The sequence below is a fragment of the Corvus kubaryi genome, unplaced genomic scaffold, assembly GCF_017639235.1.
Source record: "Corvus kubaryi isolate FWS band 111438036 unplaced genomic scaffold, C.kubaryi_AGA036_p1.0 37396, whole genome shotgun sequence".
Classification (NCBI taxonomy): domain Eukaryota; kingdom Metazoa; phylum Chordata; class Aves; order Passeriformes; family Corvidae; genus Corvus; species Corvus kubaryi.
The window spans coordinates 10236467-10249954 of record NW_024581135.1 but is presented as its reverse complement, the minus strand read 5'-3'; the positions used below and the strand labels follow the sequence as shown (position 1 = coordinate 10249954).

At 41.0% G+C, this 13488-nt stretch overlaps 1 protein-coding gene across 2 annotated transcripts in view; it reads right to left on the bottom strand.

The window, feature by feature from the left end:
- Positions 1-13488, bottom strand: part of HACD2 (3-hydroxyacyl-CoA dehydratase 2) — a 21104-nt gene extending 7616 nt beyond the window's left edge. The window contains exons 1-4 of one of the 2 annotated variants that reach the window (XM_042040696.1): positions 13341-13488; positions 7312-7429; positions 6995-7013; positions 4184-4272 (exon numbers count right to left, since the gene is read on the bottom strand). In XM_042040696.1, the coding sequence (XP_041896630.1) occupies positions 4184-4272; positions 6995-7013; positions 7312-7429; positions 13341-13471 (357 nt within the window). In that variant the 5' untranslated portion in view covers positions 13472-13488. Of the gene's footprint in view, positions 1-4183; positions 4273-6994; positions 7014-7311; positions 7430-13340 lie in introns of those variants that run through there. The other variant, XM_042040697.1, reaches the window with a different exon arrangement.

The window sequence follows — 13488 nt, the reverse complement described above, 5'->3', positions numbered from 1 at the left end:
GCTTCCCCCTAAACCTGTGAGTCACAGGCTTTAACCTGCACTTTAAATCCCCCTTCTTTCCCTAGTTCTGGAAATCAGTAAAGTCAAAACCCAAAAGTCTGTAGCTTGAAGTAGCATCCAAGGATATGAGCAAGGACAAGAAACTGGGATGCTGACAGTGAATCATATGCATGAAAGTAGAAAATTACAGCAGTTAGAGTCCAACTCTATCATATGACATCTGTAACACTGCCTTTGAGGTCTAATCTCCCCCCATTTCCTTTGTAAAACAGTATTAAAATAATAGTTCACACTATTATGAAACACACAACCCTGTTAGGTCACCTAAAGAATCATTGATTGTGCCTTCATAGCTTGTGTCCCTATTTAAGGAAGAAAGAAGACTGGAAACTGGTGGTTATCATTATAAAGTTTCTTGCACACTCACATAGCTGTCCACCAGTCTGTCGCTGTCAGAACTTCTCTCTGAGCACTGACAATTTTTCAGTACTTCAGATAAAGATGACTGAAATGTATATTATAAATCCCCTGAGAACTGATTTACAAAACAATTTCTCAAGAGTCTTATTCTTTTAGCCCCTGCTAATACTGCATTTGCATCATTCCTCCTCCAGGTTGAAAATAAGGCAAATACACAGACCTTTAATAAACCACTAAGGTCAGTCAGTGCTGCTCTGAGAATTCAATTCTTCTTCCACTACTTTTTTTCATGCCAGTCTTTCAAGGAAGGACAAACTTTACACTTTATTTACATCTTATTTGTCCAGCTCTCTTAATAGGAGTCAAACATACAATAGGCATCAGTTTTTGGCATATGTTTTAAGCCAACATATCAAGGAGGGCCCTGAATATATCTTAGCTTTTTTTCAGTACTGTGAATAGCAGACAATGTTTGTTAAAATATCAAAGAAACCACTGTCTTTTAAGATGCAAGATGAGAACTGGGAGTTGACAAAATAAAGCCTGAGAGGTTTTTAATGTTCTCCTTAAGAATGGAAAGGGAAATTTCTCTACGTTAAGAGTAACAGTTTGACAAATTTGCAGAAAATTTCAGCTAAACACATAATTAAGCAATCCAATGCAGAAGAGCAAAACCAGCAGCACTATGCAAGTATAATGATGGAAAATGTTGGAACAGCACGTCTCTCTCCAAAGAGCTGGTTCTCTGGTACAGTAATTGAAAAATAAAACATAAAATTAAGGGGAAAGAAAGGAAGCTTCACAGTAGGCACAAAGCGCCTGACTATTGTGTTGTATGGCATTGCTCGAATTTTACCTAGATGTAAAGCAGTGATGAGTCAGCCTTTTCAACAGTACTCATTATTCAGAGTTCTGACCCTTCCAGCATGGACTTTTTACTACAACTTAGTCTTAAATATAATAAATTAAGATGTTCTTCCTTCTTGTAGGTAAGTATGCTTTACCACTGATTGAAGATATCAATTCACAACTGCAGATACTGGAGTCCCAATACCAGCTCCACATGCTGTATATGTTGCTTTCACAGCATCTCTTGACTGTGTGTTCTACAAAGGTTCCTCTAAAACTGTATTACACTTATTTGCGACTCATCTGTAATTGAACCCAATGGGATAAGCAGCAAATGCCTGCTGACACCATTTTTTAACCACCCATCAGAACTGGGTGCAGAATTATTTACCAGAATGGAATTCCACAAAGGCCTGCCATGATGTCACCAGATGATCTCAGTGCTTACACAAATTCAAAAAGACACCTTTTGAACTGAAGGACACTCTCTGTTCTCCTATGCCTACATCCTCCCAGCCCTTCATTCGAGGCTGCTTATTCTCCTCCTTCCTTTGCAGGGGAAACAGTAAAATTCACTGAACTGATTCCTTTCTGATGTAATGGCCAGCAGTGATTACATGCCAGGCCCTCTTCCACAATACCAACAACTGCTCCTACAGTGCAGGCAAGGAGAAGTGTGCAGTGCTTTAACATTTGCCATGCTTTAACATTTGTTGTGAATAGCTTCATATTGAGTTTAACAACACATCAGCACTGAAGTCAACAAAAAGCACAAACGTGTTAGTGGCGAGAAGCATGCTTCAAATCACATCACATTTCCAGAAGTGTATCCTGACAGGAGGGATGCAATACACATTTCTTCTTTCAGCTGTATTATATATGAAAACAGTCTGGAAAGCAAGATACTGAACAAGCCTCACTCAAAAAGTTAAAGAGGAAAACTGAGTTTTATTTTACAAGAACCTCATCATGCAACTGCATTGCTTACAAGTTCCATAAAGCTGTGTGACAATTTAATCCTGGCCTTCACCATGGAGCTCACTTGTGCAGACAGCCCTTTAGAGAAAGTAGAACACTTGTGACACTTGCAATACGTCTCCCCAGGTGAGCCTGCAGGCTCCCTGGTTGGGGGAAGGGGAGGGGGCGGAATACAGCCTCTTATTTGATTTATTTGCTCTAAGTCACAGACTTACAGAAACTCATCACAGGATTCCTCATCCTTGCCATTCTTATACCCACTTTCTAAGACATTAAAAAAGCAACACATAATACAGCCTCTCGCAAGACTTTAGCCAGAAGACCACACAAGTGTGGGGAAAAAAATCTGCATGGAGTATTGTTGAAAGAATCCTTGTTAAAAGTCAAATGTTTGGCTAAATTCATTGCTCCCATTTTCTCCCATTTTGTTGGCTTTCTCTGGTGAGAATGTGGGCATAAGCTTCAAAAAAACCTAACCCACAATCATATTACAGGTTTTTCTTTGATGTCTAACAGACAGCACATGGAATAATTCTAATCCATTCAATCTAGCCTTTAATATTTGGGTTACATCAAAACCAGGAGACAATTCATAAAAACAGATTATCACCGTTCTTTATGAAGCACCAGGTATCCCAACATCATATATATAACAAGCAAAACTCCAAGAATATTTATTTTAAAGTATTTTATACATATATATAAAATCCAATGTGTCGAGATTATGGCTTTTTTTTTTTTTTTTTGTTCAAAATCTAGTACTGATTCCCGGTGAATTAACAGAGACCAGAGTACATTAATTTGCACCAAAAGGGAAATCCATTAGAAAAGAATTATTTCCAAGATTTTATGTTTATTGAGAAAAATAACATTCCTCCACTTTAAGTAGCATGAAACTAAAGCTTCATGTGAACAAGCACCACAATACCAGAAAGGGCTGTTAATTACTAGGAACTACAGTGACTTATGTTACTCTACATGTGCCTGGCTGCTCTGGTAACAGCTTTGGAGGAAGGAAGAGAAAGCAGCTTCCCTCAAGACTTTGTAGTAAGACAAGTTCCTTAAGACATTCTCCATGGCAAGTCACAAGTCACAAATAATCTTATGCATAAAATGACTGTCACTTATTTCAGGCACCCATGCTGACACTGGTACCGAGACTAATTTCTTCCTTTAATGAGAAGAAAACCAGTAAGATTAGTTGGCTAAAGTAACAGCAGAGATGCAGCATATTTGGGCTACTAGAAGGATTCCGATGACATGAGTCAGTCAGCATAACCTCTACCAATTAAAGCATGTCTAGATTTTAAAACAGCTGTCAGGAATAATTTTCAAAAAACATGGCTTCCAAAGGATTCTAAAGAGATCTGCATAGAGTACAGCACTCTTTGGTGTGGTGAGCAGTGAGAAAAAACACACAGCCCCCAAAGACCACCCAAGTTTGGACATAAGAAAGTTGAATGAAGGACAGAGGAGAGATTATCCTGGAGAGTGACAATGGAGAGCATGGAGGCACTGTTGTGCACAAACAACTGAGGGGGAGTTTCAGATGCCACAAAAAGTGAATTGTGTATGCAGGAGGGCAGCGAGATTTCCCTTTTAATTATGGCACTAATGAGATGAACACTAGAAGGCTGTACCAAATTCAGTGTTCTGTGTTACACACTGGAACCTCTTTACCTGTCAGTAAGGACTGCAGAATCTATCCAGGAGCTAGATGTCTCACAGTGAGAGAATTAGACCTCGCTCTGTTTGACCATCAACAAAAGATGACATCAAATCTATTTTTATTTCTTTTGATCCACAGAAATTCAAATGAACAATTTCCCATGTTGGGATACAGACAGAAGACATTTTAAGGACAATAAGACAGCAATCAACACTTGCTTTTCACCATGGATCAATAGTTTTTCTATCAGTTTGTAGCTTGACTTACCTCTTTTACACTATGTGTTACTGCCCATGTCAGGAAAACCCTTGACATCACTTGGAAAGCAGTCAGAACAACAGAAGAGGGAACAATGCCTGGAAGATATTTTGCAATTAGTAAATATTCCTGACTACCAGGGTGGGAGGTAGGGATGGGGAAATAAAACACAGCTACACCGAAGTCCAGGTATTTGACATTTCTGGAAGGAAAGCATTTAATTTTTTTTTAATTTGAAAATATGGAGTTAGTTTTTTGGTGTGTTTATACAGCCTAATGCAGTGCAATCCCCTGACAAGACTTTCTGCATCAAAATGTAAACAAAAGTAATTGGTCTTGGTGTAATAACAGCACATTCTTCAATACATGGAACAGCTCAATAGGATGATTTCAATCAAACAGCTTTTGGGATACAAGCTTTCAAATAAACCCCGTTTGATTAAAATATCCAAGTTACTCTTCATTATTGTGATTTAAAAAGCAAAAACAATAAATATGTTTTGCACTGTATATCCCAAAAAAACAGCCAGCAAAAATTATTTTTCAGAAACACTAATCTAGCCCATATTTTGATAGATGCAAAATTTATAATTCCTTCCTGGAAATACAACTCATAAAACACCAAACCAACCAACAAAAAAACCAACCCCACAACAAACAAACCCCAAGCAACAGCTGATGCAGTGGTAGGTACAGAAACAACCTGAAGATCCTCTCAAGGAAGCAGATATCACTGGTTCTCCCAGCAAGTTCTGAGGTGCCAATTAAACTGCCAGTAAAAGGACCCACAGGACACACCCAGGTCTGACAGAGCAGGAATAGCTTTAGACTGCAAGATTACACAAAATTTCTAAACTTTGCTTCATAAAGTTTTATTTTCCTCCAACAGCTAAATGATAAAGACAAATGCCAGAGCAGGTCTAGCTCCTAAAATACAGTAAAAAGTTTTTCTAAATCTAATGCAAATCACAAGCAACACAACAGCCTCAGAAAGATGTAGAGAACCAATGAGGAAAATGAAACAGGAAGGAAGAATAAGAAAAGTCAAAAGCAAGTTTCATTTGAATTATTTTCATTCATATATTTGGCTTCTTTGAGAGTAAAAAGAAAAATCCTACAGACATAGCTCTCTTCAGTTTTACCATGTTGTCTTGGTCTCTGGGCTACATATTACCTCCTTTCCAGGTAGAGCTCTGCATTTGTTAAACCTTTGCCACATGTCAAAGTCCTGTTCTCAACCATGCTTCATAGAGACACTTCCCTACCAACCTTCATATTTTGAAGGACTTGCCTCACAGATGCTAACATTTCAGATTCTACTGAAAAGATGTGGAAAGAAAAGTTATGCTGATACACACAGCCATCTGTCACAGATAAGCTCTTCTATTGACAGAGAATTACAGTTCTAGTTAGAGCAATTAGTTCAGCAGGGGCAAAGGAATCTGCAAGTTTCCTGTTTCTCCTTGCATAGAAACTTTCGCTAGAGTCAGTAGGACTACAGCAGACAGCAGCAGTGCATCCAGCTGTGCAAAACCCCCTCATTTTATTTAGCTGACAAACACTTCCATTAACAGGAAAAAAATATAATCCATGGCCAGTTATGAGAAAATAACTCCTTTGCAAAAGAGCTTTGTTAGGGAAAGCAATGATAGAATAATAATGGTATAAAATGTTGCCACATTCCCCTAATGGGCTCTTTTCACTAATATTAAATTGTGCTCTTAAGGATAACATGGGCTAAATGGATCCACACAGCAAATCAGCTGAGCCAGAATTATTAGTTTTGCACACAGGCAGGCTGTATAATCATCTTACTTGCTGTTCTGCATCAGCCTGGAAGGTGAAACACAGGACTTCCTCTTGCTACTCACTGATCTGTATGGGCACAGACACCCAAATGTGAAGAAATGATAATCCAATTACACTTTTTACATACTTAGATTTAGTACTAGTAAACACTGGTGTCTGCATACCAGTTTAGGTCAAGAAAATAGCAGAGCATTATGAATTTAGGATGGTAAAAACAGCATTTTATCTGCAAGGTTTTCTGTCCAGTGTTCCAAGATTTAACTTTCCCTTCTTGCCACTTGTTAAATAAGACCTTAAAGTTGGCACGTTTTAATATTAATTTTTGACAAATTTTTTTTAGAAGTATGGTTTATTCTGGAAAAAAACCGTAATTGAGATTTAGTAAAATAAAACAGCATTGGAAGGACTGCCTTGGCAACACAGGTAAATAGATGATACACACAAGCCTTTACATTAATTTGAGGTGTATATGATCATTCATTTCTTGGGATGATCGGTGCACAGTTTACAAACCGCCTTTTTAAGGCGTGTTCAGAGTAACTGGATGATTCAGGAGGGTCAGAACTACTTCATCAACGACAGAACCAGACTGCCCTCTGCTGACACATTCCTGTGCACGAGTTTGAGCTCTCCCCACTGCCTCACTTGGTTATTAAAACACCCCACAGGAATTCACTATGAACCTACAATCTAATGCCCCCTCTGGTACGGGGACTGTCTGGATGATGATGAAAAACAGCAAGTTTGGAGTTGCAGCTTTAGGAACCTCAATGCCTTCTTACTCTTTAAATAGTGGCTAGTGAACATTCAGATAGGAGCTGAAGCACAGTTTTACTGTTTTGTGACTTCACAAATTAGGGAGTAGAAAACTGGAATGTATTTCAAAAAAAATTAGTAAGTTATGCAGGAATTAAATTTGGCAATTCACAGACTGTAACATTTTTCTTGCTAATATATTGCTAAAAGTGCAGTCTTCTATAAAAATAATAAACTGAAAATTTGCAAGCTTACCAAGTGCACAGTGCAGAATCTAGAACAAAAAGAAAAATTCAAATCACTAACATTTCAAATTAAGCAATTCAGACACACATTTAGTTCTGTTACAAGAGCTTAAGATTCAGTATTTGCATTTCAATGATTAATATTTAGCTCTGCTGCCCAAGCTAAACAGCAGACAGTAAAACTCCCTCACCACTTGCTAAAAGGAAAATTCAGCTTTTGTGCGAGATGTTCAGTAGAATTAAAGTAAATGTAAGAAATACAACAATACATGAATACAAGATATTCATGCAAATATTCATAATGCCAGGGAATAGGACTACACCCACCTCAAGCAAAGCTCCAGTCTGGAAGAATTTCAGGGGCTTTTCTATTGAATAGTAAAGGCTGTGGTAGCTGCCTTTAGCCAGATATGCCCGAACTAGACCAACTGCAATAACAAGCCACCTGAAAGAGAAAAAAGGAGACATCAAGCAAAGCATAAATACAAAGAAATCTTTAATCCCTCTTTCGATATCTGAGAAAGCGACAGGCAGAACTGTCCTGAAATACACTAACTCTACAACACTGGAAATGTTAAATACTTGCACCTTCTACTAATTTATCCAAATGAAAGATGATGCATTTTTAAGCATTTTTCAGCACCAGTGTGGTACCAGTATCTCTAATGTCTCCGTTTATTTTTCAGTGTGCCCTATTTAATTTAGTTATGGAATGTTTTCATGGCAGATTGGCATCACATTTTGTTTAAGCAGAAAACCCTGGACAGCTAGTCAGAGATCTCTTACCAACTTACAGCAGCGTGACATAAGATTCAGAAGGCATTGATTTTAACATTTCAGTTCAAAGTAAACCCCTAGACTTTATGAGAAGTCATCCAGCTTAGTTGGTAGCATCACATGAGAAACATCACATGAGAAATAGTTACAGATAAATAACTGCAAGGAAACTGAGCCTGCTAAAGCCTTGAAGGCAGCATGGCCATTCCCATCCCAGTTTTCCTTTTTAACCAACAAATCAGTCTAAGCCTGTGTAAGTAGTGCCCATATAACTACAACTGTACGTGAACAATGTAACCTGTTAGCCCTGCTGATTTTCCCCTCAGGTAAATTATACAAACCTAAATATTTTTGTTCCTCGCTGATGAAACTTTCACTACCACAGCTGTCCAGAGCTGGTGCTTGCCCACAACATCAGAAATTCTTCAGTCAAGTCTATGACAAGCCACAAACCCAAGGTGAGTTACAACCCTGGTCAAACAGTCTTTCATTTGAAAGTAGCACCTTTAGTTACCTTTAGTTTCAAATTGCTTTTGGCAAACATGGGGAGAAGGGGTGGGTTGGTTGGTCAAGGAGAATCCTTAACGAGGGCTCCCAAACTTTTCACTGACAGGCTCATCCTGGCTGTCTCACTCTCAGCTACTCTTAATGCCATCCTACTTTACCTCCATCTCCCTCCAAACCCCTCGTGTAAATCACTGTGTCCCTGCTAACAATTCACCTCAGTGTGTAGTCATGTAGCAAGCCCACTAACTATGCAATAGTTTTTACCCTTTGGAAAAATGTGTGTAGCTGTGGTTTTGTAACAGGGATGATGAAGAAATTCCCTTCATTTACAGCATATTAGAGTCTTAGAAGTACCACATTAGCTTGGGTATTGCAAAGTATGTGCACATATTATCTCAAATGTAGCAATTGTTTGAAATACAGTGAAGTTCAGATTTTTCAACAATAAGTAATTCTGGCATCCAAGTTTGTGTTTGCAACAAAATCTATTAGCAGAACTGAAGGAAAGCTAATTAATTTCTGCATCAACTTCTCGAAGACAAGAACCAAAGAAAAGCAGGGGGAGTAGGGAAGATAAACAGGAGAGAAACAAGCGCTCCCTTTTTTTCAGAGTGACAAGTTATTTCAGTTAAAGCTGTTTTGTGAAACCGAAGGACAAACATTTGCCAAGTAATTGCTGTTTACAAAGAATTAATCAGATTCCTTTTGTATTTGGACTCCAGTGTAGAATAAACCAGTAAGCACTACAGCATTAGTGATTCTCCCCTGCAACACCTACTGCTTCTTCTTTGGAACAGGAAATCAGAGCAGGTTGACACTGTCTTGTTCTTATCTGTTGAGTTTCTCTGTTTTTCCTGATCTTCCATGTCTGTTGAGAAACTCTGCTGAATTGAGCAACTTCTCCAGTTGCACAAGATGCCAGTTCTTGGTTGCGCCTGCCAACTGTTCTCACCTGAACTGAGACTGGTAAATCCCATGGCTTCCAGAGGAACTCCAGCCTTTTGCTCACCTCCACCCTCGTGCCAGATCACTGACTCCAGCAAGACTGTACTTTCCATTCCATTTACTATCCTTCAAAAAGCATTTGATACAGATCAGAGCATTAATCCACACAAAATGAAAAGCTGAGCCTAGCTAGTGCTGAAGCTTTTAGTACCTCTGTCCTGCTTCTGTGATTTCTTAAACAGTTCTTCATCCTCTAAGACTAGAGAAAGTGGAACAGGAGAAGGTGAAACCAAGGACTATCAGCTGAAAGTGGAACTTGGCAAGAAGGTTAAAAGGGCAGCAAAAGGCACCACTGTCTCATGAAAGCTAAGCTTTCTGTGACCTACGCACTGAACTCTACCTGATAGCCCAGCTGGAGTTACATTTCATTAAATTACTGCTGTGCTGTCGGTAAACTCCAAACTGGACTATTACATTCCTTGATTAATCCAGAATAAGAAAAATGAATACTGCACACACTGAGTTTTTTTACTTTCAGTTGGTCAGACTTGATAGACAAGCTTCGTGCTCGGGTCCTTAGGTTAACTCCCTTGACTCTCTCACAGGTCACAAAAAGGCATTTTCTTATGCAAAGTTTACCGAGGTTCTGCAACATTTATGCAAGAGAATACAGCAGAGCTATGCAGTGAGTGCATCTGCAAGGAAGAAGTGTACTTTGACTCTCAACAACCACTCACTGAAGACATGGACAATGAAACTCATAACCCAGAACACTCTTTGCTGACACTGATTAACATAAATCCTTGCAAATTCAAGAGCTATTACATTACCATTGATCTCGAGTGAAATCCTTTTTAAATGCATTGTTTATACCACCAGCAGCTACTTATACCCAGAAGTACTAGTCAGTTACAGCACTTGACTAAAAATAAGAAACATAATCACCTTTTAAAGCAGCTTATCTAACATTTACACTCAGCTCTAACAACATGCCCTCTCTCCCCACCCAGCCCTATTTAGTGATTTTGGCCAAACACAGTTTTTAGGAAAAATAATTTCTATGCTGCATCTATGCCTCCAGAATGAGCTTCCCATGCCAGGTCAGGCATGACTATACAGCTTCACACTGTGATGGGAAAAGTCTGGCTGAACAAAAGAGAAGCAAGATGCAGGGCTTTCTGCAGCTTAATGCTTTGAACCGTGGGCAATAAAACCTGAGCAAGTACAGCTGAGAACCAGCTGCAGCACTGGTTATTCCCCGTTGTGCCATGTTGATCCCATTTCTGAAAGAAATCACCCAGACATGAACCAAATGGTAAGTGCATGCAGCTCCAGTCAGGGATCCACAGGTGCACAAGCTTTTTCTACTGTTGTGCTCTTGTAAAAACCACTGTATTACTAGGAATCCACACACTACATGCACTGCAGCATAAAACTAGAAGTAAGATCTATTATTTTTGGAATCAGTTGTCTTTTCTTTAGCTAAGTCAAGATAAATAAAAAGTAGATACAGTAGCTATGCTGAGATTTTTCAACTGTTACTTGATCCATTTTAAATAAAGTTAATAGTTAAGGCAACTATGGTTTTAAAACATTTACTTTAGTACCTATTTATTGAACAACAATATTGCTGTGTGCTTCTGTTTATAAGCCTTTTGCAAACCAAACAGACCACTTCAAAAAAATCCCCCGTGCTTTTACAGCATCACTTCATCATCTGGGCACCTTGAATTTTTTTGTTTTTTTTCTTTCCACAATTCTCTTTCCAAGGCAGTGCAGTCTGAGAAACTAAGTCTGAGCACTCTGACTGACATGGGGTCAGTAAATAATCACTGCCACCAGCTGTGTATCAATCTTTTGATCTTTTCATCTGAACAACTGAGCTTCCATCAACCAGCTCCAGAAAAACTACCTTTTTAAAAGGTTTCATAATAAGAAACAAATTGAGCTTTTTTCCTAAGCTGGACCTTGTATATTATGGAATTTCAGCAGTGTCCAGGGGAAGCGAAACTCCTCACTCATTTGAAGACAAATGAAGTCAGAGCCCTCGGTGACCTACCCCAAAAGAAAAGTGAGAGACAACACAGAGATATCATCATGATCACAGAACTCCTATGGCAACTCCCCAAACTGCAAAAATCATCTATTCACAAACACATCCAGAAAAAAGCAGCTCATATTAGAGCACCATAAATCACATCCCACCCAAGAGCGGAATTTTCTAGGAGGCTTGGTGTAAATCAAGAAAATGGGTAACATCATGATCAAGATTTACATGACAACAGAAAGCCAAATAGAGGTTTATGTTATTTATTTCTGAGCTTCTAGCACTTGAATTTTTTTAGCTTGTTCTTTTGAAAAAAAAGAAATTTCCCACGCTCAGGAGCTTGCCTGCCATGACAAAAAGTTCATGACCATGAAGAAAACTTTCCATTTATACCACAGGTTCCCTCTCAGGTTTTTTAGATCTTTTATGAACACAAGTGAATTGCATATGAGCAGCAAAATAAGCAGGGAAATACTTTTACTACTTTGAAGAGCTCAGAGAGGTGAACTTATTACCACAGTGCAGGGACACCACAACAAAACTGAAAAGCCCTCCTGACTGTCTACAATGTGCTGTATTACTCATGTAATTATTTCTGAAACAACAGATTACTTAAATCAAACTGGTGAGTAATTATCATTGCCCTCTGAGTGAAATACCCTGCAAATATCCTATGGAGCCATAAGCCTGCTTAGTAACATTTCACAGTAACTCAACTGTTGGGTAACAGGTGTACCAAGCACCTCACAAGAACTGAGCTCTCCCTGCTCCCCTACCTTTGTTCCACACAAGTGTAAATATCTTGTAAGCTGAAATAGCATCGTCACCAGGAAAGACAAGAATCTTCATGTCCACCTGCCTTATTGAAGTAAATAGTATCTCTATTAATTCTACACTAACCTTCTCCTCAAACATGACACTATTCTCTTTGCTCAACTCCTCACCCGCCAGGGTTTATCTAGCAGAAAACATGCCCATTGGGATCCATTTTAAAGGCTCTTTTCTCCTCCCACCCAGATATCCTCAATCTTTCAAAAGATGGTGTTATTTGTATCTGGATTCCAATGAGACACCACAGCCACATTAAAAAAAAAAAAAATTAAAAAGTCTACTTTCTCTTGAGAGTTCCCAGTTGTCACTATTTTAATTTTTATGCCCAAGAACATACCTGAGCAGCCCCAATTGGCCCCAGTTTGCACTCTGCAGGGCAAGGGCAGAGCACCAAGCTGGTCCAGGAGCTCACATGTCCCAACAGCAGCCTTCAAGCTCGAATTACAGAGCAGCTGAAGGATTTATAGAGAAATCTTGCAGGGCTCAAGACCTTTGCCTTTAACTATTGCTGTGGATAAATTCCCTGTATTTAGGGTCACCTCTCTACTGAAAACTGCTGGAACCTACACCATAGACATGGTGATGCAAGGAATCTACAGCCACCTGGATGTGACAATTGCTGCAGAGCAAATTAAGGTATCAGTTATAAAACACGGCAGTTCCCAGGGAACACGCACTTGCGCTGCTGTGCAGAACTCCTTCTGGAAGGGGCACGTGAAAGAGGCCAAGCCGCGGAGGGGGCCGGGCAGTGCTGAGGGGTCACACCGGGCCAGGAGCTGCTGAGGCCTGGCACAGGCTGGGCAGGGGCCGCACAGGGACCGGCTCCGGGGGACCCCCGGGCACCCAGCCTGGATTATGGTCACAGTGCACGGTGGAGAGCGGGGACAGCGGGAGCCAGCTGTGCCCGTACGTGCAGGAGCCCCCTGCAGCGCGAGGAGCGGCGAGCGAGGGGCCGGCTGTGCGATTTAGCGTTATCCAAAGCGCAAGGCAGGGCCACCGACAGCACGGGGGCACGGGGCACAGCCAAGCGCCCGGACCCGGCAGCCGGGCGGTGCAGCCGCATGGGCTCGGGGCGGACGGGAGCGCGGGCACGGCGGCTGGAGAGGCCGCTGCTCTCCGCCCGGACCCTCAGCCGCCCTGCCCCGCCCCGCCGGACCCACCCGCGGCCGCAGCTCGGCCGAGGGCAGCCCCGCGCCCCGGCGGCGGTCCCGGCCGGAGAGCCCCGCGAGCGGCCCCGCCCGGTCCTTACCCCGCCGTCATCACCACGTTGTAGATAACAAGGTAGCCCGTGGCCAGCGCGCCCGGGCCCTTCCTGCGCCGCGCCTGCTGCCCGCCGTAGCCGTTGTCCGCCCGGCTCCCGCCGCTCCCAGCCGCCGCCATCTCGCGGCTCCCGCGCC